General features: G+C 43.1%; 1 protein-coding gene across 2 annotated transcripts in view; it reads right to left on the bottom strand.

Annotated features, from left to right (window-relative positions):
- Nucleotides 1–6: 6 nt before the first annotated feature.
- PDSS2 (decaprenyl diphosphate synthase subunit 2) overlaps nucleotides 7–24,631 on the bottom strand; it is a 307,454-nt gene continuing 282,829 nt past the window's right edge. For both annotated transcript variants that reach the window (XM_030809530.1, XM_003278917.4), the window contains one exon: nucleotides 7–1,803. In XM_030809530.1, coding sequence (XP_030665390.1) covers nucleotides 1,645–1,803 — 159 coding nt within the window. In that variant the 3' untranslated portion in view covers nucleotides 7–1,644. The remainder of the gene's footprint in view (nucleotides 1,804–24,631) is intronic.

A 24,631-nucleotide genomic window follows, 5' to 3' on the forward strand; every position in this document is an offset into this window, starting at 1 on the left:
CATAAACTGTACAATTACGGTATTTCGAGTACACTTAAAATATTTTATAATACAATACATTAACCTCTGTAGCTTTACATTTTCTCTTCATTGCATGCCACATGTTGGGCTCTGATAAAATGGTTTTATAACTTTTGGGGGAGGGCTTTAACTAAAATAACTTCATGTAGTGTTTGAGTGAACTAGGTAATAAAATCTGTTTGCTGTGTTCGCTGTCTCCAGATAGGGCTGTAATTACACCAAATGAGGAAGAAAGGTAGCTGAGTTTCAATCTAGATCATTTATGTAAACTCAGCCTTCTTGTCAACGGTGTTCTCAAATTGCATGAGTGCAAACCTCAAAAATCATCTCCTATGAACCACACAGAGACAGTATCCGATTGCAGGCCTGTCAGATTGCTTATATTCTTTCTGTAATTGGATGTCTGTGGTTCAAGACCAAAATTTGACATTCTGAGGTTAAAAGAACACTCTCACCAATGAATTCCCTAGTACAAAAATTCTGTTTCTGAAACTCGTAAAAATTAAAGTATTCCTTAAATCAAAGTATTACAAATGATTACATTTCACTTGAAAAAAGCTCCTTTTTCCTTAAAAAAAAAAAAAAATTTGGTTCTTTGAAATGTGTTTGAAAAAAAAACTGATCTTCAAGAAAGAAAAACAGACTATTCCTAATATAACCAATCTAACATTTGATAACATTTTAATCTCCTACTTCAAGTATTTGGCAACTTTTCAGCAATTTCTCCAAAAGACATTATAAAAACCATAAAGCACAAAGTATATTCATACTGTATTATAAATCCAGAGACATGAGGCCAGGTGCAGTGGCCCAAGCCTGTAATCCCAGCACTTTGGGAGGCTGAGGTGGGTGGATCACCTGAGGTCAGGAGTTCGAGACTAGCCTGACTAACATGGTGAAACCCCGTCTCTACTAAAAATACAAAATTTGCCAGGCGTGGTGGCAGGCGCCTGTAATTCCAGCTACTCAGGAGGCTGAGGCAAGAGAATCACTTGAACCCAGGAGGGGGAGGTTGCAGTGAGCCAAAACTGCACCATTGCACTCCAGCCTGGGCAACAAAAGCAAAACTCCATCTAAAAAAAAAAAAAAAAAAAAAAAATCCAGAGACATAATTGCAAAACAACAAATAAAACATATTTTTCTTAATCCGTTGAACTGCTCTCCATCATGACAAATTGGTCACTAGTTTTTGATTAGACAATCCGACCTGGTTGGTATTGAGAGCGTTTCTCTTGACACCTGCAGATTCCAACTTGCTTTGTCCTCTCTAGAAGGAAAACCACAGGCCACCGCCCTGGCGCCATCCCTGCCTCGGTCCAATCAATAAGGACTTATTTCCTGTCCATTTGCTGAGGTCACAGGAGCGAATCTCATTAATTATTTCTGCGACTACAGCCTCAAGTGTGCTTCTGGCGTGACAAGTGAAAACTGCTTGACCTTTTTTTCTTCTAATTTTGTTTGTAGCAGTTCCAAAAAGAAAGCAGAACTCATTTAGCAATGTGACAAAAGGAAGGAAAAATGCATATGTTTTAAAAGTCATTAACGCATCGTGAAAGCTCTCCCAATCAACCTCACTCCCTAGGATTTTCAGCTAACTAACAATAGTGTCTTTTTAATTTGATGTCATGAAAATCTGGTCACAGCAAACACAATGTTTTCTAAAGCAGATCTGGCCTCCGAGGGAGGAAAGCTCTCCAGGGCCTCCAGTGCCTTGTTTCCATGGTAACGACACAGGTCAATAGCTGAAGTCACACCTTTGCCAGCTTTGATTCTTTCTCGCAACTGTTAAGAAACAAATGCATGATAAAAGTCAGTTTTAAAGGTACACAGTAAGCACCACGATTAAACTGGGGAGGGGAGATGGAAAACAAAGAAAGGGAGAAATAGTATAGATTATTTCTGCTACGTTATTTTCTGGAAAAGAGGACATCATTTCCCCAATGATCTTGAGGCACTCATTCCCTATGGCTGCTTGGTGTCTGTGCTCCAGAGTAGCACAATAGGTTCCAATCAGCCTAATCACACCTCCTCCTGACTCCCATCCCTTAATATCTTGAAATGTGCCATGCTGGGGGATGGCAGTAAGAAGGCGGAGGGCATTTACATCTCTGGCATTTTGAATTCAGCAGCCTGATATTCTTCCCTTTTTTTTTTTTTTTTTTTTTTTTTAAGAGATGGAGTCTTGCTCTGTCGCCCAGGATGGCGTGCAGTGGTGCGATCTCGGCTCACTGCAACCTCTGACTCCTGGGTTCAAGCAATTCTCCTGCCTCAGCCTCCCAAGTAGCTGGGACTACAGGCATGCGCCACCACACCCAGCTAGTTTTTGTATTTTTTAGTAGAGACAGGGTTTTGCCATGTTGGCCAGGCTGGTCTCGAACTCCTGACCTCAAGTGATCCACCTGCCTAGGCTGCCCAAAGTGCTGGGATTACAGGTGTGAGCCACTGCACCTGGCCAGCAACCTGATATTCTTAATTCTTTTTTTTTTTTTTTTTGAGACGGAGTCTCCCTCTGTCGCCCAGGCTGGAGTGCAGTGGCACAATCTCGGCTCACTGCAAGCTCCGCCTCCCAGGTTCACGCCATTCTCCTGCCTCAGCCTCTCCGAGTAGCTGAGACTACAGGCACCCGCCACCACGCCCGGCTAATTTTTTGTATTTTTAGTAGAGACAGGGTTTCACCGTGGTCTCAATCTCCTGACCTCGTGATCCGCCCGCCTCGGCCTCCCAAAGTGCTGGGATTACAAGTGTGAGCCACCGCGCCCGGCCTCAGCCTGCTATTCTTATGTGAGGAAGGCTTCACTAATATCTTAGTTAATAACTTTTTTTAACACCATATGTTGACACAATAGTCCATATGAAAATTCAAGAAAGACACATGGTATTAGATCTGAGTGCTACTTTTTTTTTTTTGAGACAGAGTCTCACTCTGTCGCCAGGCTGGAGTGCAGTGACACAATCTCGGCTCACAGCAACCTTCACCTCCCGGGTTCAAGCAATTATCCTGCCTCAGCCTCCTAAATAGCTGGGACTACAGGTGTGCACCACCACGCCCAGGTAATTTTTGTATTTTTGGTAGAGAAGGGGTTTTGCCATGTTGGCCAGGCTGGTCTGCATCTCTTGACCTTGTGATCCCCCTGCCTCAGCCTCCCAAAGAGCTGGGATTACAGGCATGAGCCACCTTGCTCAGCCTTTTTTTTTTTTTTTTTTGAGACAAAGTTTCGCTCCGTCGCCCAGGCTGGAGTGCAGTGGCGTGATCTTGTCTCATTGCAACCTCCGCCTCCAGGATTCAAGCAATTCTCCTGCCTCAGCCACCTGAGTAGCTGGGATTACAGGCGCCTGCCACCACACCTGGCTAATTTTTGTATTTTTGGTGGAGATGGGGTTTTGCCATGTTGGCCAGGCTGGTCTCCGTCTCCAGACCTCAGGCAATCCGCCTGCCTCAGCCTTCCAAAATGCTAGGATTACAGGCGTAAGCCACTGTACCCGGCCTGAAGGCTACTTTTTTTTTTTTTTTGAGACGGAGTCTCGCTCTGTCACCCAGGCTAGAGTGCAGCTATCTCGGCTCACTGCAAGCTCTGCCTTCCGGGTTCATACCATTCTCCTGCCTCAGCCCCCCGAGTAGCTGGGACTACAGGCACCCACCACCACGCCCGGCTAATTTTTTGTATTTTTAGTAGAGACAGGGTTTCACTGTATTAGCCAGGATGGTCTCAATCTCCTGACCTTGTGATCCGCCCACCTCGGCCTCCCAAAGTGCTGGGATTACAGGCGTGAGCCACCGTGCCTGGCCATGTCCGGCTAATTCTCTAAGTCAGAAACCCAGACGTCTTCAATCCCCACATCCGGTTAGACACAGGGGCAGTCTCAGGGTTGCTCATTCACAACTGAACTTTCTGGCTCCCAGAGATTGGGTGTAGCCAGGTGACAAGTTCTGGTCTATGAGTTGTGAATGAGGGATGCCACTTTGGGGCTGCAGCATTTAACTGTCCTGTGAGTCCCTATAGAGCTTTCCCTCTTACACAGCTACCAGCCCACACTGGAGATGCTCCTTGGCCTGGATCCCTGAGTGACTGTAATGAGCACCACAGTGCCTCACCCACCTGTGGCAGCCGAGGTTGTGAGACTATCTGTAGCCCTTTTGACTGATAACAGTCAATGAATCCTAGTCTTTCTATCTCTTCAGAGCTCTCAAGTTTATCCTCTACTCCTCATTCCCATTGCCACTACATTAGTTCAGGCCATCATCTCTCACCTCAGTTAGTTTTTGCAATCACTTCCTAAAGAGTCTTCCCACCACCAGTTCTGCACCCCTGGACTCCATCTACTATGCTGCCAAGGAGATCTTAATAAAATGCAAAGACAATCTTGCTTAAACCCTTCCAATAGCCTTAAGAGAAAAGTCTAAGCTCTTTCATGAGGCATTTAAGTCCCTTGCCAAGCTAGCTCTTGCTTGGCCTCACTTTTCCCCCCTTTTCCTCCTTTATTTATTTATGTATTTTTTGAGACAGGGTATCGCTCTGTCACCCAGGCTGGAGCGCAGTGGTGTGATCTCGGCTCACTGCAACTTCCAGTTCCCCGGCTCAAGTGATCTTTCCACCTCAGCCACCCGGGTAGCTGGGATGACAGGCATGCACCACCATGCTTGTTTAATTTTAAAAACTTTTTGTAGAGATGAAGTCTCACTATATTGCCCAAGCTAATCTCAAACTCCTGGGCTCAAGAGATCCTCCTGCCTCAGCCTCCCAAACCTTCTCCCCTTTAATTATAGGGGAACCAACTGCAGTTCTCAGAGGTAACCTGATCTACTATCTCCCCCTGGGGCTGTCCTCCCCCACCCCAACAAGCTCCCCAAATTCCACCTGGGTGGAATGCACTCAGCTAGGATGATGGCCCTAAGGAGCTAGTTGCCACTCTTCTTCTGGGTACCTGGAGTACCCCCTGTGCACATCTGGAGTAGTGTATTGTTTTAGCGTTTTTTTTTAGACAGAGTCTCCATCACCCAGGCTGGAGTGCAATGGCACGATCTCGACTCACTGCAACCTCTGCCTCCCAGGTTCAAGCAATTCTCCTGCCTCAGCCTCCCAAGTAGCTGGGATTACAGGCGCCCGCCACCATGCCCGGCTAATTTTTTTGTATTTTTATTAGAGACGGGGTTTCACCACGTTGGTCAGGCTGGTCTCAAACTCCTGACCTTGTGATCTGCCTGCCTCGGCCTTCCAAAGTGCTGGGATTACAGGCATGAGCCACTGCGCCCGACTTAGTGTTGTATTTTAATTCTCCTTTCACTTATCTATGACTTCATGAGACTTCAAGGTCCTTACTGTATAATGCATGAAACATGAATGAATAAAATAAATAAGCTGATTTATTCCTCTAATTATACAGTCAAGAGAACAGAGGTCCAGAGAAACTCAGTGACTCAAAATCACAGATGGAGGCAGGCAGAGTAGAGATCAGAGGCCAGGTTTTCTTTCTTTCTTTTTTTTTTTCGAGATGGAGTCTTACTCTGTTGCCCAGGCTGGAGTGCAGTGGCACGATCGTGGCTCACTGCAACCTCCACCTCCCGGGTTCAAGCAATTCTCTGCCTCAGCCTCCCGAGTAGCTGGGATTACAGGCGCCTGCCACTACACCTGGCTAATTTTTTAATTTTTAGTGGAGATGGGGTTTCACCATCTTGGCCAGGCTGGTCTCGAACTCCTGACCTCAGGTGATCTGCCCACCTCGGCCTCCCAAAGTGCTGGGGTTACAGGTGTGAGCCACTGTGCCCGCCCAGAGGCCAGGTTTTCTAATGCCTTGTCCAGTGGCACTTAATACTAAACTCCATCAGATTCCCAGCACTCCACAGATATTTCCACATTGCATATAGCCTTTGGGAACTGTTCTAGCCTAGGTTTCCTTGGTCTCTTGCCAATCACTGAATGCACAAAGGCACTAAAATGGTGCTGGGTATCAGAGGCAGCCAGATTCAAACTCCTATCCTAGCTTTATAATCTTACGGAAACCATTTAACTGCTTTCTTTTTTTTTTTTTTTTTCTTTGAGATGGAGATTCACTCTTGTTGCCTGGACTGGAGTGCAATGGTGCAATCTTGACTCACTGAAACCTCCACCTCCTGGGTTCAAGCAATTCTCCTGTCAGCCTCCCAAGTAGCTGGGATTACAGGTGCCCACCGCCACACCTAGCCAATTTTTATATTTTTAGTAGAGACACGGTTTCACCACATTGGTCAGGCTGGTCTCAAACTCCTGACCTCAGGTGATCTGCCCACCTCGGCCTCCAAAAGTGCTGGGATTACAGGTGTGAGCCACCACGCATGGTCAATTTTTGTATTTTTTTAGTAGAGATGGGTTTTCACAATTTTGGTTAGGTTGATCTCAAACTCCTGAGCTCAAGTGATCTGCCCACCTCAGCCTCCCAAAGTGCTGGGATTACAGGCATGAGCCACCACTCCCAGCCCAGGCTAAGAAATTGGTACTTTTAAAAATTGTTCAATTTTTATTATAAATTATTTTCAAAGTACAGAAAACTTGAATCATGGCCCTAGGCTAAATTTGACCCTGTGTTCTCATAAATAAAGTTTTGTTGGGGAATAACCACATCCATTCATATGAGCATTGTCCATGACTCCTTTTGTGCTATAAAGGCACAGTTGCAGAGTTGCCCGAGAGGCTGTATGGCCCGCAAAGTGTAAAATATTTACAGTTTGGCCTTTACAGAAAAAGTCTGCTGACTCAAGTACTAGTGCTATGAATGACCATAGATTCTCTACCTAGATTCAACAGTCGCAACAATGGTTAGTATTTTGTCATTTTTGTTCTGTCTATATGTGTGTCTGTGTGTGTGTTTTCTGATCCATTTGAAAGTAAACCGCAGGTAGTGATATGCTAGTAAATTAGTTCTCTTGGGGGACAAAAGCCTGCATTTGCAGATTTTTGTGGTATAAATACTCCCATTATGGCTGATTTCAAGCTGCCAAGGGTGGTGGGGTCACACAATTCTTGAAGATTTAATAATAGCCTGTGAGTCATTAGGACTTGGTTTGGGCACATCATTGGCTGCAGGATGCTTCACCCTTGTTTTGACATGCATCTCTTAAGAACATTGTCCTACATAATCATAATACTATTGTCACAGCTAGGAAAGCTAACTAGAAAAACTAATTAGAGAATTCCTGGCTGGGCGCAGTGGCTCACACCTGTAATCCCAGCATTTGGGAGGCCATGCGGGGTGGATCACTTGAGGCCAGGAGTGAGACCAGCCTGGTCAACACAGTGAAACCCCATCTCTACTAAAAACCAAAATTACCCGGAAGGCGGAGCTTGCAGTGAGACGAGATTGCGCCACTGCACTCCAGCCTGGGCGACAGAGCGAGACTCTGTCTCAAAAAAAAAAACAACAAAAAACCAAAATTAGCTGGGTGTCGTGGCATGCGCCTGTAATCCCAGCTACTTGGGAGACTGAGGCAGGAGAATTGCTTGAACACGAGAGGTGGAGGTTGCAGTAAGCCAAGATCATGCCACTGCACTCCAGCCTGGGTGACAGTGAGTGAGACCATCTCAAAAGAAAAAAAAATTGAGAGAGAGAATTCCCTATTTATTTTTTGTTTGTTCCTCAAGTTTCCAATTTTGAAAAATTTACACTTTTTCTTTTTCTTTTGTCAAGAATTCCCTACTTTTTTTTTTTTTTTTTTTTTTGAGATGGAGTCTCACTCTGCCACCCAGGCTAGAGTGCAGTGGTGCAATCTCAACTCTGCACCTCTGCCTCCTGGGTTCAAGCAATTCTCCTGCCTCAGCCTCTCAAGTAGCTGGGATTACAGGCACGTGCCACCACACCCAGCTAATTTATATATTTTTAGTAGAGTTGGGGTTTCTCCGGGTTGGCCAGGATGGTCTCGAACTCCTAACCTCAACAGATCAGTCTGCCTTGGCCTCCCAAAGTGCTGGGATTACAGGCATGAGCCACTGTGCCCAGCCCTGATAATTCACTAATATTATCTAATATTTAGTCCAGGTGTAAATTTCTCCAATTGGTTCCAAAATGGCTTTTATTTAACCATATATATATATATATATATATATTTTTTTTTTTTTTTTTTTTTTTTTTTTTTGAGACGGAGTCTCGCTCTGTCGCCCAGGCTGGAGTGCAGTGGCGCAATCTCGGCTCACTGCAAGCTCCGCCTCCTGGGTTCACGCCATTCTCCTGCCTCAGCCTCTCCGAGTAGCTGGGACTACAGGCGTCCGCCACCACGCCCGGCTAATTTTTTGTATTTTTAGTAGAGACGGGGTTTCATCGTGGTCTCGATCTCCTGACCTCATGATCCGCCCGCCTCAGCCTCCCAAAGTGCTGGGATTACAAGCGTGAGCCACCACGCCCGGCCTATTTAACCATATTTTTAAACTATGATAAATCCCAGTTCATAAATCACATTTGTTTGTTATGACACTTTAATCTTTTTTCTGCTATGACATTGTCATTTTGAAAGACCAGCCTGCACTCCAGAATGTTTTACATTCTACATTCCCCTGACTGTTTCATTTAGTTTGTTCCTCTATGAACTTTATTCAGCCAGGCTAAACTAAATATCTGATGGTAGCTAGTAGGGTATTTAATACTATGATAAAAGGGTAATTCGGATTAGGGCAAAAGAGCAACCAGGAGGACATCACAGTCCTAGAAGATTTAATTTCTCATACCTGATGACTATTTTACTTTAGTCAATACTCAAATCCAGACTTGGGCTTACAGGGCTTTGCATACCAAGGAACCTGATAGCTTCCATGTGTAAAATGCCCACCAGTAATGACTTATCAGTAATATAATCCTTCATGAAAGGTATTATTCCTCACTGACATCTGTAAACACTCCTGCCAGCTAAACATAAACTACTGACTCAAAGGAAATCCTTTAGTTATAATAAACCATAAATGAAACTCATTTTTACTGCAAACTAGAATGGGCAATAGGTCTATCTTGATAAGAATGATCTTGTTCTTTTTTTTTTTTTGAGACGGAGTCTTGCTCTGTCACCCAGGCTGGAGTGCAGTGGAACGATTTCGGCTCACTGAAGCCTCTGTCTCCCAGGTTCCAGCGATTCTCCTGCCTCAGTCTCCTGGGTAGGTGGGATTACAGACGCATGCCACCACACCCAGCTAATTTTTGTATTTTTAGTAGAGACGGGGTTTTGCCATGTTGGCCAGGCTGGTCTTGAACTCCTGACCTCAGGTGATCCATCTGCCTCGGCCTCCCAAAGTCCTGGGATTACAGGCGTGAGCCATCATGCCTGGCCGATCTTGTTCTTTTTTAAATAAATTTGACAACAGATACATTAAGCTGGGGTTCCTAAACTTGCCTGGCCGTAAGACTCATGTGGGGAACTTTAAAATGCAGATGCCTGGGCCTCTAGCCCTGGAGATAGAGTCTATAAGGACTGAAAAAAAGGGTTCTTAGGTCATTCCAATGATTAGCCAGATTTGGGAGTACCTACTCATTGGGGCATGTATTTTGAGTCACTGTATTTTAAGACAGTTGTGTTGGGTTTATACTTTTCTTTAAAATTTTTTTATTATACTTTAAGTTCTAGGGTACATGTGCACAACATGCAGGTTTGTTACATATGTATACATGTGCCATGTTGGTGTGCTGCACCCATTAACTCGTCATTTACATTAGGTATATCTTCTAATGCTATCCCTCCCCACTCCCCCCACCCCACGACAGGCCCTGGTGTGTGATGTTCCCCTTCCTGTGTCCAAGTGTTCTCATTGTTCAGTTCCCACCTATGAGTGAGAACATGCGGTGTTTGGTTTTTTGTCCTTGCGACAGTTTGCTGAGAATGATGGTTTCCAGTTTCATCTATGTCCCTACAAAGGACATGAACTCATCCTTTTTTATGGCTGTCTAGTATTCCATGGTGTATATGTGCCACATTTTCTTAATCCAGCCTATCATTGATGGAATTTGGGTTGGTTCCAAGTCTTTGCTATTGTGAATAGTGCCACAATAAACATATGTGTGCATGTGTCTTTATAGCAGCATGATTTATAATCCTTTGGGTATATACCCAGTAATGGGATGGCTGGGTCAAATGGTATTTCTAGTTCTAGATCCCTGAGGAATCACCACACTGTCTTCCACAATGGTTGAACTAGTTTACAGTCCCACCAACAGTGTAAAGGTGTTCCTATTTCTCCACGTCCTCTCCAGCACCTGTTGTTTCCTGACTTTTTAATGATTGCCATTCTAACTTTTGTGAGATGGTATCTCATTGTGGTTTTGATTTGCATTTCTCTGATGGCCAGTGATGATGAGCATTTTTTCATGTGTCTGTTGGCTGCATAAATGTCTTCTTTTGAGAAGTGTCTGTTCATATCCTTCGCCCACTTTTTGATGGGGTTGTTTTTTTCTTGTAAATTTGTTTGAGTTCTTTGTAGATTCTGGATATTAGCCCTTTGTCAGATGAGTAGACTGCAAAAATCTTCTCCCATTCTGTAAGTTGCCTGTTCACTCTGATGGTAGTTTCTTTTGCCGTGCAGAAGCTCTTTAGTTTAATGAGATCCCATTTGTCAATTTTGGCTTTTGTTGCCATTGCTTTTGGTGTTTTAGACATGAAGTCCTTGCCCATGCCTATGTCCTGAATGGTATTGCCTAGGTTTTCTTCTAGGGTTTTTATGGTTTTAGGTCTAACATTTAAGTCTTAATCTATCTTGAATTAATTTTTGTATAAGGTGTAAGGAAGGGATCCAGTTTCAGCTTTCTACACATGGCTAGCCAGTTTTCCCAACACCATTTATTAAATAGGGAATCCTTTCCCCATTTCTTGTTTTTGTCAGGTTTGTCAAAGATCGGATGGTTGTAGATGTATGGTATTATTTCTGAGGGCTTTGTTCTGTTCCATTGGTCTATATCTCTGTTTTGGTACCAGTACCATGCTGTTTTGGTTACTGTAGCCTTGTAGTATAGTTTAAAGTCAGGTAGTGTGATGCCTCCAGCTTTGTTCTTTTGGGTTAGGATTGACTTGGCAATGCAGGCTCTTTTTTGGTTCCATATGAACTTTAGTTTTTTCCAATTCTTTGAAGAAAGTCATTGGTAGCTTGATGGGGATGGCATTGAATCTATAAATTACCTTGGGCAGTATGGCCATTTTCACAATATTGATTTTTCCTATCCATGAGCATGGAATGTTCTTCCATTTGTTTGTATCCTCTTTTATTTCATTGAGCAGTGGTTTGTAGTTCTCCTTGAAGAGGTCCTTCACATCCCTTGTAAGTTGGATTCCTAGGTATTTTACTTTCTTTGAAGCAATTGTGAATGGGAGTTCACTCATGATTTGGCTCTCTGTTTTTCTGTTATTGGTGTATAAGTATGCTTGTGATTTCTGCACACTGATTTTGTATCCTGAGACTTTGCTGAAGTTGCTTATCAGTTTAAGGAGATTTTGGGCTAAGACGATGGGGTTTTCTAAATATGCAATCATGTCATCTGCAAACAAGGACAATTTGACTTCCTCTTTTCCTAATTGAATACCCTTTATTTCTTTCTCCTGCCTGATTGCCCTAGCCAGAACTTCCAACACTATGTTGAATAGGAGTGGTGAGAGAGGGCATCCCTGTCTTGTGCCAGTTTCCAAAGGGAATGCTTCCAGTTTTTGCCCATTCAATATGATATTGGCTGTGGGTCTGTCATAAATAGCTCTTATTATTTTGAGATACGTCCCATCAATACCTAATTTGTTGAGAGTTTTTAACATGAAGGGCTGTTGAATTTTGTCAAAGGCCTTTTCTGCATCTATTGAGATAATCATGTGGTTTTTGTCTTTGGTTCTGTTTATAAGCTGGATTATGTTTATTGATTTGTGTGTGTTGAACTAGCCTTGCATCCCAGGGAAGAAGCCCACTTGATCACGGTGGATAAGCTTTTTAATGTGCTGCTGGATTTGGTTTGCCAGTATTTTATTGAGGATTTTTTGATGTTCATCAGGGATATTGGTCTAAAATTATCTTTTTTTGTTGTGTCTCTGCCAGGCTTTGGTATCAGGATGATGCTGGCCTCATAAAATGATTAGGGAGGATTCCCTCTTTTTCTATTGATTGGAATAGTTTCAGAAGGCATGGTACCAGCTCCTCCTTGTACCTTTGGTAGAATTTGGCTGTGAATCCATCTGGTCCTGGACTTGTTTTGGTTTGTAGGCTATTAATTATTGCCTCAATTTCAGAGCCTGTTAATGGTCTATTCAGAGATTCAACTTCTTCCTGGTTTAGTCTTGGGAGGGTGTATGTGTCCAGGAATTTATCCATTTCTTCTAGATTTTCTAGTTTATTTGTGTAGAGGTGTTTATAGTATTCTCTGATGGTAGTTCGTATTTCTGTGGGATCAGTGGTGATATTCCCTTTATCATTTTTTATTGTGTCTATTTGATTCTTCTCTCTTTTCTTCTTTATTAGTCTTGCTAGTGGTCTATCAATTTTGTTGATCTTTTCAAAAAACCAGCTCCTGGATTCATTGATTTTTTGAAGGGTTTTTTTGTGTCTCTATTTCCTTCAGTTCTGCCCTGATCTTAGTTATTTCTTGCCTTCTGCTAGCTTTTGAATGTGTTTGCTCTTGCTTCTCTAGTTCTTTTAATTGTGATGTTAGGGTGTCAATTTTAGATCTTTCCTGCTTTCTCTTGTGGGCATTCAGTGCTATAAATTTCCCTCTACACACTGCTTTAAATGTGTCCCAGATATTCTGGTATGTTGTGTCTTTGTTCTCATTGGTTTCAAAGAACATCTTTATTTCTGCCTTCATTTCATTATGTTCCCACTAGTCATTCAGGAGCAGGTTGTTCAGTTTCCATGTAGTTGAGCGGTTTTGGGTGAGTTTCTTAATCCTGAGTTCTAGTTTGATTGCACTGTGGTCTGAGAGACAGTTTTTTGTTTTTTTTTTGTTTTTTTGAGACGGAGTCTCGCTCTGTAGCCCAGGCTGGAGTGCAGTGGTGCAATCTCGGCTCACTGCAAGCTCCGCCTCCCGGGTTCACGCCATTCTCCTGCCTTAGCCTCTCCGAGTAGCTGGGACTACAGGCGCCCGCCACCACGCCCGGCTAATTTTTTGTATTTTTAGTAGAGACGGGGTTTCACCATAGTCTCGATCTCCTGACCTCGTGATCCGCCCGCCTCGGCCTCCCAAAGTGCTGGGATTACAGGCATGAGCCACCGCACCCAGCTGAGACAGTTTGTTATAATTTCTGTTCTTTGACATTTGCTGAGGAGTGCTTTACTTCCAACTATGTGGTCAATTTTGGAATAAGTGCGACATGGTGCTGAGAAGAATGTATATTCTGTTGATTTGGGGTGGAGAGTTCTGTAGATGTCTATTAGGTCTGCTTGGTGCAGAGCTGAGTTCAATTCCTGGATACCCTTGTTAACTTTCTGTCTCATTGATCTGTCTAATATTGACAGTGGGGTGTTAAAGTCTCAGATTATTATTGTGTGGGAGTCTAAATCTCTTTGTAGGTCTCTAAGGACTTGCTTTATGAATCTGGGTGCTCCTGTATTGGGTGCATATATATTCAGGATAGTTAGCTCTTCTTGTTGAATTGATCCCTTTACCATTATGTAATGGCCTTCTTTGTCTCTTTTGATCTTTGTTGGTTTAAAGTCTGTTTTATCAGAGACTAGGATTGCAACCCCTGCCTTTTTTTGTTTTCCATTTGCTTGGTAGATCTTCTTCCATCCCTTTATTTTGAGCCTATGTGTGTCTCTGCACGTGAGATGGTTCTCCTGAATACAGCACACTGATGGGTCTTGACTCTGTATCCAATTTGCCAGTCTGTGTCTTTTAATTGGGGCATTTAGCTCATTTACATTTAAGGTTAATATTGTTATGTGTGAATTTGATCCTGCCATTATGATGTTAGCTGGTTATTTTGCTCATTAATTGATGCAGTTACTTCCTAGCCTCGATGGTCTTTACAATTTGGCATATTTTTGCAGTGGCTGGTATCGGTTGTTCCTTTCCATGTTTAGTGCTTTCTTCAGGCACTCTTGTAGGGCAGGCCTGGGAGTGACAAAAGCTCTCAGCATTTGTTTGTCTGTGAAGGATTTTATTTCTCCTTCACTTATGAAGCTTATTTTGGCTGGATATGAAATTCTGGGTTGAAAATTCTTTTCTTGGCCAGGCGTGGTGGCTCATGCTTGTAATCCCAGCACTTTGGGAGGCCGAGGCGGGTGGATCACGAGGTCAGGAGATCGAGACCATGGTGAAACCCCGTCTCTACTAAAAATACAAAAAATTAGCCAGGCGTGGTGGCGGGTGCCTGTAGTCCCAGCTACTCAGAGAGGCTGAGGCAGGAGAATGGCGTGAACTTGGGAGGTGGAGCTTGCAGTGAGCCGAGATCGTGCCACTGCACTCCAGCCTGGGTGACAGAGCGAGACTCCGTCTCAAAAAAAAAAAAAAGAAAATTCTTTTCTTTAAGAATGTTGAATATTGCCCCCCACTTGGCTTGTAGTTTCTGCCAAGAGATCCGCTGTTAGTCTGATGGGCTTCCCTTTGTGGGTAACCCGACCTTTCTCTCTGGCTGCCCTTAACATTTTTTCCTTCAATTCAACTTTGGTGAATCTGACAATTATGTGTCTTGGAGTTGCTCTTCTCAAGGAGTATCTCTGTGGCGTTCTCTGTATTTCCTGAATTTGAATGTTGGCCTGCCTTGCTAGGTTGGGGAAGTTCTCCTGCAGAGTGTTTTCCAACTTGGTTCCATTCTCTCCGTCACTTTCAGGTATACCAATCAGACGTAGATTTGGTCTTTTCACATAGTCCCATATTTCCTGGAGGCTTTGTTTGTTTCTTTTTACTCTTTTTTCTCTAAACTTCTCTTCTCGCTTCACTTCATTCATTTCATCTTCAATCACTGATACCGTTTCCTCCAGTTGATTGAATTGGCTACTGAAATTTGTGGATTCCTCACGTGGTTCTTGTGCCATGGTTTTCAGCTCCATCAGGTCATTTAAGGACTTCTCTACACTGGTTATTCTAGTTAGCCATTCGTCTAACCTTTTTTCAAGGTTTTTAGCTTCTTTGCGATGCGCTCAAACTTCCTCCTTTAGCTCGGAGAAGTTTGATCGTCTGAAGCCTTCTTCTCTCAACTTGTCAAAGTCATTCTCTGTCCAGCTTTGTTCCATTGCTGGCGAGGAGATGCCTTCCTTTGGAGGGGGAGAGGTGCTCTGAATTTTAGAATTTTCAGCTTTTCTGCTCTGTTTTTTCCCCATCTTTGTGGTTTTATCTACCTTTGGTCTTTGATGATGGTGACGTGCAGATGGGGTTTTGGTGTGGATGTCCTTTCTGTTTGTTAGTTTTCCTTCTAACAGTCAGGACCCTCAGCTGCAGGTCTGCTGGAGTTTGCTGGAGGTCAACTCCAGACCCTGTTTGCCTGGGTATCAGCAGCAGAAGCTGCAGAACACCGAATATTGGTGAACAGCAAATGTTGCTGCCTGATCATGCCTCTGGAAGTTTCATCTCAGAGGGGTACCCGGCCGTGTGAGGTGTCAGTCTGTCCCTACTTGGGGGTGCCTCCCAGTTAGGCTACTTGGAGGTCAGGGACCCACTTGAGGAGGCTGTCTGTCCGTTCTCAGATCTCAAACTCCGTGTTGGGAGAACCACTACTCTCTTCAAAGCTGTCAGACAGGGACATTTAAGTCTGCAGAGGTTTCTGCTGCCTTTTGTTCGGTTATGCCCTGCCCCCAGAGGTGGAGTCTACAGAGGCAGGCAGGCCTCCTTGAGCTGTGGTGGGCTGCACCCAGTTTGAGCTTTCCGGCCGCTGTGTTTACCTACTCAAGCCTCAGCAATGGTGGGGCACCACTCCCCCAGCCTCGCTGCCGCCTTGTAGTTTGATCTCAGACTGCTGTGCTAGCAACGAGCGAGGCTCCATGGGCGTGGGACCCTCTGAGCCAGGCATAGGATATAATCTCCTGGTGTGCCGTTTGCTAAGACCATTGGAAAAGCACAGTATTAGGGTGGGAGTGACCCGATTTTCCAGGTGCCATCTGTCACAGCTTCACTTGGCTAGGAAAGGGAATTCCCTGACCCCTTGCACTTCCTGGGTGAGGCGATGCCTCGCCCTGCTTCGGCTCACACTCGGTGCGCTGCACCCACTGTCCTGCACCCACTATCCAACAAGCCCCAGTGAGATGAACCCAGTACCTCAGTTGGAAATACAGAAATTACCCATCTTCTGTGTCACTCACGCTGGGAGCTGTAGACTGGAGCTGTTCCTATTCGGCCATCTTCAAACTGCACCCCCCCCCCCCCTTTTTTTTTTTCTGAGACAGCCTCACTCTGACACCCAGGCTGGAGTGCAGTGGCACAATCTCAGCTCACTGCAACCTCTGCCTCCCAGGTTCAAGCAATTCTCTTGCCTCAGCCTCCCAGGTAGCTGGGATTACAGGCATGTGCCATGATGCCTGGCTAATTTTTGCATTTTTAGTAGAGACAAGGTTTCACCATGTTGGCCAGGCTGGTGTCGAACTCCTGACCTCAAGTGATCCTCCCACCTCAGCCTCCCAAAGTGCTGGGATTACAGGTGTGAGCCACTGCGCCCGGCCAGGTTTATACTATTCTAACCATACTTTCAACTGGTTGTCTTTGCAACAATCAAAACTAACAAGTGTTTATTGGACACCTATATAACCTAGGCATTTGGTATATGCTGGAAATACAGAGAGGAACACAGTTGCTGCCTCCCAGGACCACCTGTCAGAGAGGCAGTCACAGGCTTGTAGAACAGAGAGGGTCAAGTAGAACAGTGAAGGAATGGACCCATGACCTTGTTTTTTTTTTTTTTGTTCTTTTTTTAAATAAGCCTTTTTTTCGGAGACAGGGTCTCACTCTGTCACCTAGGCTGAAGTGCAGTGGCAGGATCATAGTTCACTGTAGCCTCAACCTCCTGGGCTTGAGCCATCCTCTCACTTTAGCCTTCTGTGTAGCTGGGACTACAGGCACGTGCCACCATGCCTGGCCAATTTTTGTATTTTTGTAGAGATGGGTTTTGCCATGTTGCCCAGAGGCTCATCTTAAACTCCTGGGATCAAATGATCCTCCTGCCTCAGCCTCCTAAAGTGCTGGGATAACAGGTGTGAACCATCACAACCATCCATGACCTTGGTTCTAATAGCCATAGATAAAAGACCACAATTTTTTTCAAGTTCTTTTTTTTTCTTTTTGAGACAGGGTCTCACTCCATCACCTAGGCCGGGGTGCAGTGGTGTGATCAAAGCTCACTACAGCCTCAAATTCCAGCCTCAAGCAATCTTCCCACCTTAGCCTTCCGAGTAGCTAGGGCTACACGCATGCATCACCATGCCTGGCTAATTTATTTATTTTTATTTTGTGGACATGAGCATGGGGGGTGGTCTCATCACGTTGCCCAGGCTGGTCTTGAATTCCTGGCCTTAAGTGATCTTTCCATCTTGGCCTCCCAAGGAGCTGGGATTACAGGCGTGAGGCACTGCACTCAGCCTAAAAAAGGCATTTCCATTCCTGCCTTCATCTACATTTTGAATGGGCAAAGTCCAAGCTGATACATAGACAGAACTTTCCAAATCTTCAAGCCCTTATGGCCTGAAGATCACTATAGTCATAAACAGCACAATAAATACGAAAGGTGAATTAACAGTCAGTGTTTAATTTCTCTGATATAGCACTTTAGGGCACTAATATAATTAAATCTCTAATTAAGTCAACTAAATAATTGTATAAGTGCAGTATCACCTGAAATAAATTAAGTCCAAATCCCCTGCTAGGGGATCCAATTAAAGATATTAACAAAGAGAGAAGAGGATACAAAGTACTTAAAATTAAGTGCATTATTATTTAACATTTATTAAACACCTTTTGAATGATACATGTTGCTCTTATATAAAAGACCCTCTTGAGAAAATCATTGTATGTCTCTGAAAACTATGTAGTTCAAAAGTTCTAAAAGTTCTTTTAAAATATTAAAGAGAAGGCCCCGGCATGGGGTCTGAGTAGTCTTAGGAGAAGTGGAGGCAGCAGCCACTTCTGCCCAAGGAAACTAGAGAAAGACTTTAAGACTTAGGAGAGGCCAGGAATGGTGGCTCACACCTGTAATCCTAGCACTTTGGGAGGCTGAGGCAGGAGAATCACTTGAACCTGGGAGGCAGAGGCTGCGGTGAGCCGAGATCACACCACTGCACTTGAGTCAAGGCAACAAGAGTGAAATTCCGTCTCAAAATACATAAATAAATAATAATTTTAAAAAAGAGGACAAAGGAGCATTCCGAAACACAGACCAGTGAATTTATGGAGAATTTATGGCAAAAATTCAAAAAGCGTTATTAAACAGATGGTTTGTGGGCTCTAGAAATAAAGGCAATGGTGGTGGCAGCCCCAGGATAAGTGGGTCACAATAAGCAAGTCATAATAAAACACACACACACACACACACACACACACACACACACACACACACACACACTCTTTTTTCTTTTTTTTTAAAAAATGTGGCCACTTGGCTGGTAGCTTCAGAAATAGGATAGAGTGGCTGGGCACGGGGGCTCACGCCTGAAATCCCAGCACTTTGCGAGGCCGAGGCAGGCGGATCACGAGGTCAGGAGTTTGAGACCAGCCTGGCCAACATGGTGAAACCCCTTCCCTACTAAAAATACAAAAATTAGCTGGGCGTGGTGGCGTGCACCTGTTGTCCCAGCTACTGGGGAGGCTGAGGTGGGAGAATCGCTTGAACCCAGGAGGCGGAAGTTGCAGTGAGCTGAGATTGTGCCACTGCACTCCAACCTGGCAACAGAGGAGACTCCGTCTCAAAAAAAAAAAAAAAAAAAAGAGTAACTTTGGATTTTTGAAGTTTAGTTCTTCATGAATAAGGCAGAGAAATGGGGTACAGGTCACAGTATGGTAAGATAGATTTGAACATGTAAAATAATTATTCCTAGGAAATGTTTAGTAGTGGATTTATACTGAACAGGAAAACAGGCCGGGCACGGTGGCTCACGGCTGTAATCCCAGCACTTTGGGAGGCTGAGGCGGGCGGTCACCTGAGGTCACGAGATTGAGACCATCCTGGCCAACATGGTGAAACCCCGTCTCTACTAAAAACACACAAATTAGTTGGGCGTGGTGGTGCACACCTGTAGTCCCAGCTACTCGAGAGGCTGAGGCAGGAGAATCGCTTGAACCTGGGAAGTGGAGGTTGCAGTGAGCCGAGATCGCGCCACTGCACTCCAGCCTGGTGATGGAGTGAGAGTCTGTCTCAAAAACAAAAACAAAAACAAAAAAACGCTTAGAACAGGAAAACAATCTCTAGTGTCATGCTACCAGAACTTAATGCCTGGTTTCTTCTTCTTATCACATTTCTATGCATTACTTGAATGAAGATAAGGAAGAAATGCATATTAAATTTTAATTTTCAGATGTCACACAGCCAAGAGAGATAGGTAACACATGGATAGTATCAAAATTTTAATGGTTTCGACATGTTGAACAAAAGACTGATAGTAGCCAGTAAAACCTAACAGGGATAATTATATAGTTGTATATTTAGGTTTCAAAAATTAATTGTAAAAGTATAAGCTGCAGTTTGGCAGTGACTCATGAAAAATGTTGAGAATCTTTGATAACCACATTCTTGGTATCAGCCAAGGCTGTGATGTAGGTACAAAAAAATGCAAATGCAAACTTTGGCAGCATCGGCAGGTGTACATGTCCAAAACACAGGCAGGAACGGTCTCACAGCACACTGATGGTCAACTTATGTTTAGAAAGCTATTTTCAGTCCTGGGGGCCATGAGTCAAGAGGGGCACTGGCATGATAGATTGGGTCCAGTATTAGGATGAAGAAGGATTTGCAAACGTGTCACCTAGGGAATGTTTAACCTGGAGGAAGGGAGGATATAAAAGCCATCTTCAAATATCTAAAGTAATTAAATGGAAGAAGGAACAGTCCTGTTCTATGTGCTTCAGGGGACAGAACAAACAGCAACAAGGTAAAGTTTCTGGGAAGAAGATTTCACTTATAAATAAGAAAAGAACCTTCGAATGACTAGAGTTGTCTAACAACAGAATGATTATTTTTGACAAGCTGTGGGTTCCCTATTATTGGAAGCCTTCAGTGACTGGATGACCACATGTAGGAGAAAATATGACTGAAACTCTTCACCAGTGTGAAAGATGGGACGAAGCTGCCTCCAAAGGTCTACCCAAGCCCAAGATTCTAGCTGATAGTGCTTAACTGAAAGGTCTTGACAGCTTCTGAGTGGCAAGACTTGGTACGAAAGGAAAAGCTACAATTTTCTAATACAATAAACTGTGAAATGCATTGCAAACAACACAAAAGCATTCCTTTTTACTCAGAGTTAGAAATTATTTGCAAGGGTCTATAGGAAAAAAATTCACTGATCTTAATTAAACATCTTAATCTGACAAAACTAGAAAGAGACAAAGAGAATTTTAAATAGATTTCTCAATCATATGAAATTCATATGCAAAAATACAGTAAGAATAGTAGTGTTTCCCAACATTAGAAAAGCAATAATAATAACAGCAATGACAATAAAGACAATCTCATATATAGTACTTACTGTGTGCCCAGCACTGTTCTAAGATCTGTCTCTTGGTCAGGTGTGGTGGCTCACACCAGTAATCCCAGCACTTTGGGAGGCCAAGGCGGGTGGATCACAAGGTCAGGAGTTTGAGACCAGCCTGGCCAACATGGTGAAACCCGTTTCTACTAAAAATACAAAAATTAGCCAGGCATGCTGGCACACGCCTGTAATCCCAGCTACTCGGGAGGCTGAGGCAGGAGAATTTCTTGAACCTGGGAGGTGGAGGTTGCAGTGAGCCGAGATCGTGCCACTGCGCTCCAGCCTGGGCGACAGAGTGAGACTCCATCTCAGAAAAAAAAAAAAAAAAGAAAAAAGATCTCTCTCTCTCTCGCTCTATCTGTATCTATACCTATATCTATCTTCTACCCTCACAACAGCCCTACGAGGTAGATGCTACTATTATTTTCATTTTACAAAGGAACAAATTTACGTAAGAGCAAGTTGTCCAAAGTAACACAGAAGATAAGTGCTGGAGTCAAGATTCAAAGAGTTCTTGTTCTTAACCAATATGCTATAGTTCCTTTCTTTCACTCTTAAACAAACTAGAAAGCATTACAATTTCATTTGAGAACATAACACATACCTATATCGCTAATGTCCTTTGCATGCCTATGTACAAGGACAGATTTTTTTTTTTTTTTTTTTTGAGACGGAGTCTCGCTCTTTCACCGAGGCTGGAGTGCAGGGGCGCGATCTCGGCTCACTGCAGGCTCCGCCCCCCGGGGTTCACACCATTCTCCTGCCTCAGCCTCCTGCGTAGCTGGGACTACAGGCGCCCGCCATCTCGCCTGGCTAATTTTTTGTATTTTTAGTGGAGACGGGGTTTCACCGTGTTAGCCAGGATGGTCTCGATCTCCTGACCTCGTGATCTGCCCGCCTCGGCCTCCCAAAGTGCTGGGATTACAGGCGTGAGCCACCGCGCCCGGCCAAGGACAGATTTTTTAAAAGATACATATCACAGAGGAGAAAAAAAAAAACCTCAAGTCAAATAGCTTATGATAAAGCCATATTTATAGAGATTGCAGAAAATTGAAGCCATTATTTAATTATGTACCTCTACTGCAACACATATATATTTTCCACCAACCTAAAAATGCCATATGGTTGTAGAACAAATGTCAGTAGAAATTGGAGGTAGAAATTTCCCACATTTTCTGCTAAGAAAAAGGTCATGCATATCTCAATTGATTAAGTATATTCTTCTGGTCATACTCGTTTGTTGTTGTTGTTAAACCTAAAGGCACTGAGCAAGAAGGGTATTATCCACCACTGAGTCACAAAACAAAACTAGTAATTTTTACTTCCTTAACTAACAAAAACTTATTTTTATTAAAATTATCAACCAAAGGCACTGACTGCAGTAGTGGTATTTGTGGTTTCACGCAGTGACAGTACCAAATATTGCCCCAGGTTATTTTCACTGCTTTTATTTATTTATTTATTTATTTATTTATTTATTATTTATTTATTTTTTGAGATAGAGTCTCATTCTGTCTCCCAGGCTGGAGTGCAATGGCACAATCTCAGCTCACTGCAAACTCCACCTCTCGGGTTCAAGTGATTCTTCTGCCTCAGCCTCCCGAGTAGCTGGGATTATAGGTAAGCGCCACCATACTCAGCTAATTTTTGTATTTTTAGTGGAGACGGGGTTTCACCATGTTGGCCAGGCTGATCTCAAACTCCCGACCTCAGGTGATCTGCCGGCCTCAGCCTTCCAAAGTACTGGGATTACAGGTTGAGCCCCTGCACCCGGCCAAAACATGTCTGTTTTTGAAAAATGAATTCCCAAATCATATTGACTATTTAAAATGTATTCTATTCCCCCTTAACACACACACACACGCACACACACACACACACGCAATATAAAAGCAAGTTTAGTATGGTTTTTCTTGCCCTCTCCTCCACGTTTATCAATTTTACTGTTTTCTAATTTAAAACTATATGGCTATTAGTCTTAGTCTGGATGGTGTGCAGCCTCCTGTTGGGAGTGAGACTTCAGAACTTATTTCAAGGCTCAACCTCTCTGCTAAGTACATTTGTGAGTTCACACTGTGGCCTGCCATCCACAAAGAGCTGAACACAACGCAACAGCTCATTTTGTACAAATTATCATAACTGAACAGATATAACCATACTACTGTATATGTAGAAATACCCCTAAACCATATGGTAGGGATACATTTATATGATATAAAATATATCTACATCATATAAACATGTTTATATGGTTTAGAGGCATTTATATATAGTTTAAATAATTTTACTGGTACACTTAAAATTGACCTAGTTGTTGACAGAATGGCAGAGAACTGAGACAAAATAGTGCTTGCTATGTCTAGGAGTGAAGGTCAATTTGGATGACAGAGTGAGACCCTGTCTCAAAAAAAAAAAACAAAAAAACTTGCATTTCAGGGTATGAGCAGACATGCCTGCTCTCAAAATGTAATTAAATGAGACAAAATGGATGATGTAATTCTTTTTTTTTTTCTATTTTCTTTACATGTATCTGCTGAGACATGTAATTCTTTTTTTTTATTTTGGAGACAGGGTCTCTCTCACTCAGGTTGGAGTGCAGTGTTGCAATCTTGGCTCACTGCAACCTCTGCCTCTCGGGTTCAAGTGATTCTTGTGCCTCAGCCTCCTGAGTAGCTGAGATTACAGGTATGTGCCACTGTGCCTGGCTAATTTTTGTATTTTTAGTAGAGACGGGGTTTTGCCATGTTGGTCAGGCTGGTCTCAAACTCAAACTCCTGATCTCAGGTGATCCGCCCGCCTTGGCTTCCCAAATTGCTGGGATTACAGGCGTGAGCCACCATGCACAGCCTGTAATTCTTAATTTATAAACTTGCATCAACATTTGATAGGTTTGGCATTTGAGGTTAGTAATATGGAATTATATTACATTTAGGATTAATTTCACAGGAAAAGCAGTCACTGCTTCTTGGTTATCATGTCTTCCAAATGAATATTTGGTGATTTATAAATAATCATGGATTTATCCATATTCTGATACAAAGTTAATTTTTAATTTTAGTAACATATTCCAAAGAGAAACTTAATTCTACACATTGAAATTCAAAAAGCAAAACTGGGACTGTAAAGCTTTTTAGCAAACTCTGTAATAGAAATTCAACAAGCAAAACATGTCATAGGCTGTAGACTGCAGCAATGAGCCACTCTTGCCTGTAGCTTTTTTAGGAGTGAATCAATAAATAGTAAGCTCTGTAATCTCATGACAAATACTAAGCTGGTTATTTAATTAAAAAGAATACTGTGGGATGAGAGTATTCACATCATGTAGGAATCAAATAGTCCTGGGGGTATTTGAGGAATATATAAACTATGTACGAGTGAGCTTAGGTTTCTGTTATTTTACTTGACTCCCTATCTTATAAATTTCTTATATCCTTCTCATGTTCCAGTTCTCATGTGCTTTAGTATTTGGATGCTGATACCTAGGGACCACTTGCCCCAAACTACCACCATCATCATCCATGTGATCCTAGATTCCTAGCATCCTAAAATACATCCTGATGTAAGATGAGTTTAAAACACATTTATAATTTCACCAGAAACCACCTCAAAAGACAGAGAAATTCTATCTACATTTATTAATGAAATAAACGTAGGCTTCAGCCACGTCTTCTAGGTAGGTTGCATCAGTCTGGGGGCCAATGTATGAGGTGAAGAATGTATATTTACTCTGTGCCATGTTAAGTGTAATCATATCTGCAAGATTAACAGCTCTTCCAAATGTAGGAGGTCTCTATGCTATAGTGTTATGGAAGGTGTATTTGTTAACTTAGATCGTGCCTCTTTCAAGAGAATGATGATCAGAGTTTGTTTTAAATGGTTATTATCTATAAAACTTTCTTTTGAAAAGTGAAGCACGCTTATCAGCTTAAAGTCACAATAATTATTACACTGGTTCAGCAAACATAAATCCTAGCACAGTCATTTATTAGACAATCACATTTCTGAGACCAGAACTATGTTGGATTATAGAC

This window comes from Nomascus leucogenys, chromosome 3 (assembly GCF_006542625.1).
Source record: "Nomascus leucogenys isolate Asia chromosome 3, Asia_NLE_v1, whole genome shotgun sequence".
NCBI classification, from domain to species: domain Eukaryota; kingdom Metazoa; phylum Chordata; class Mammalia; order Primates; family Hylobatidae; genus Nomascus; species Nomascus leucogenys.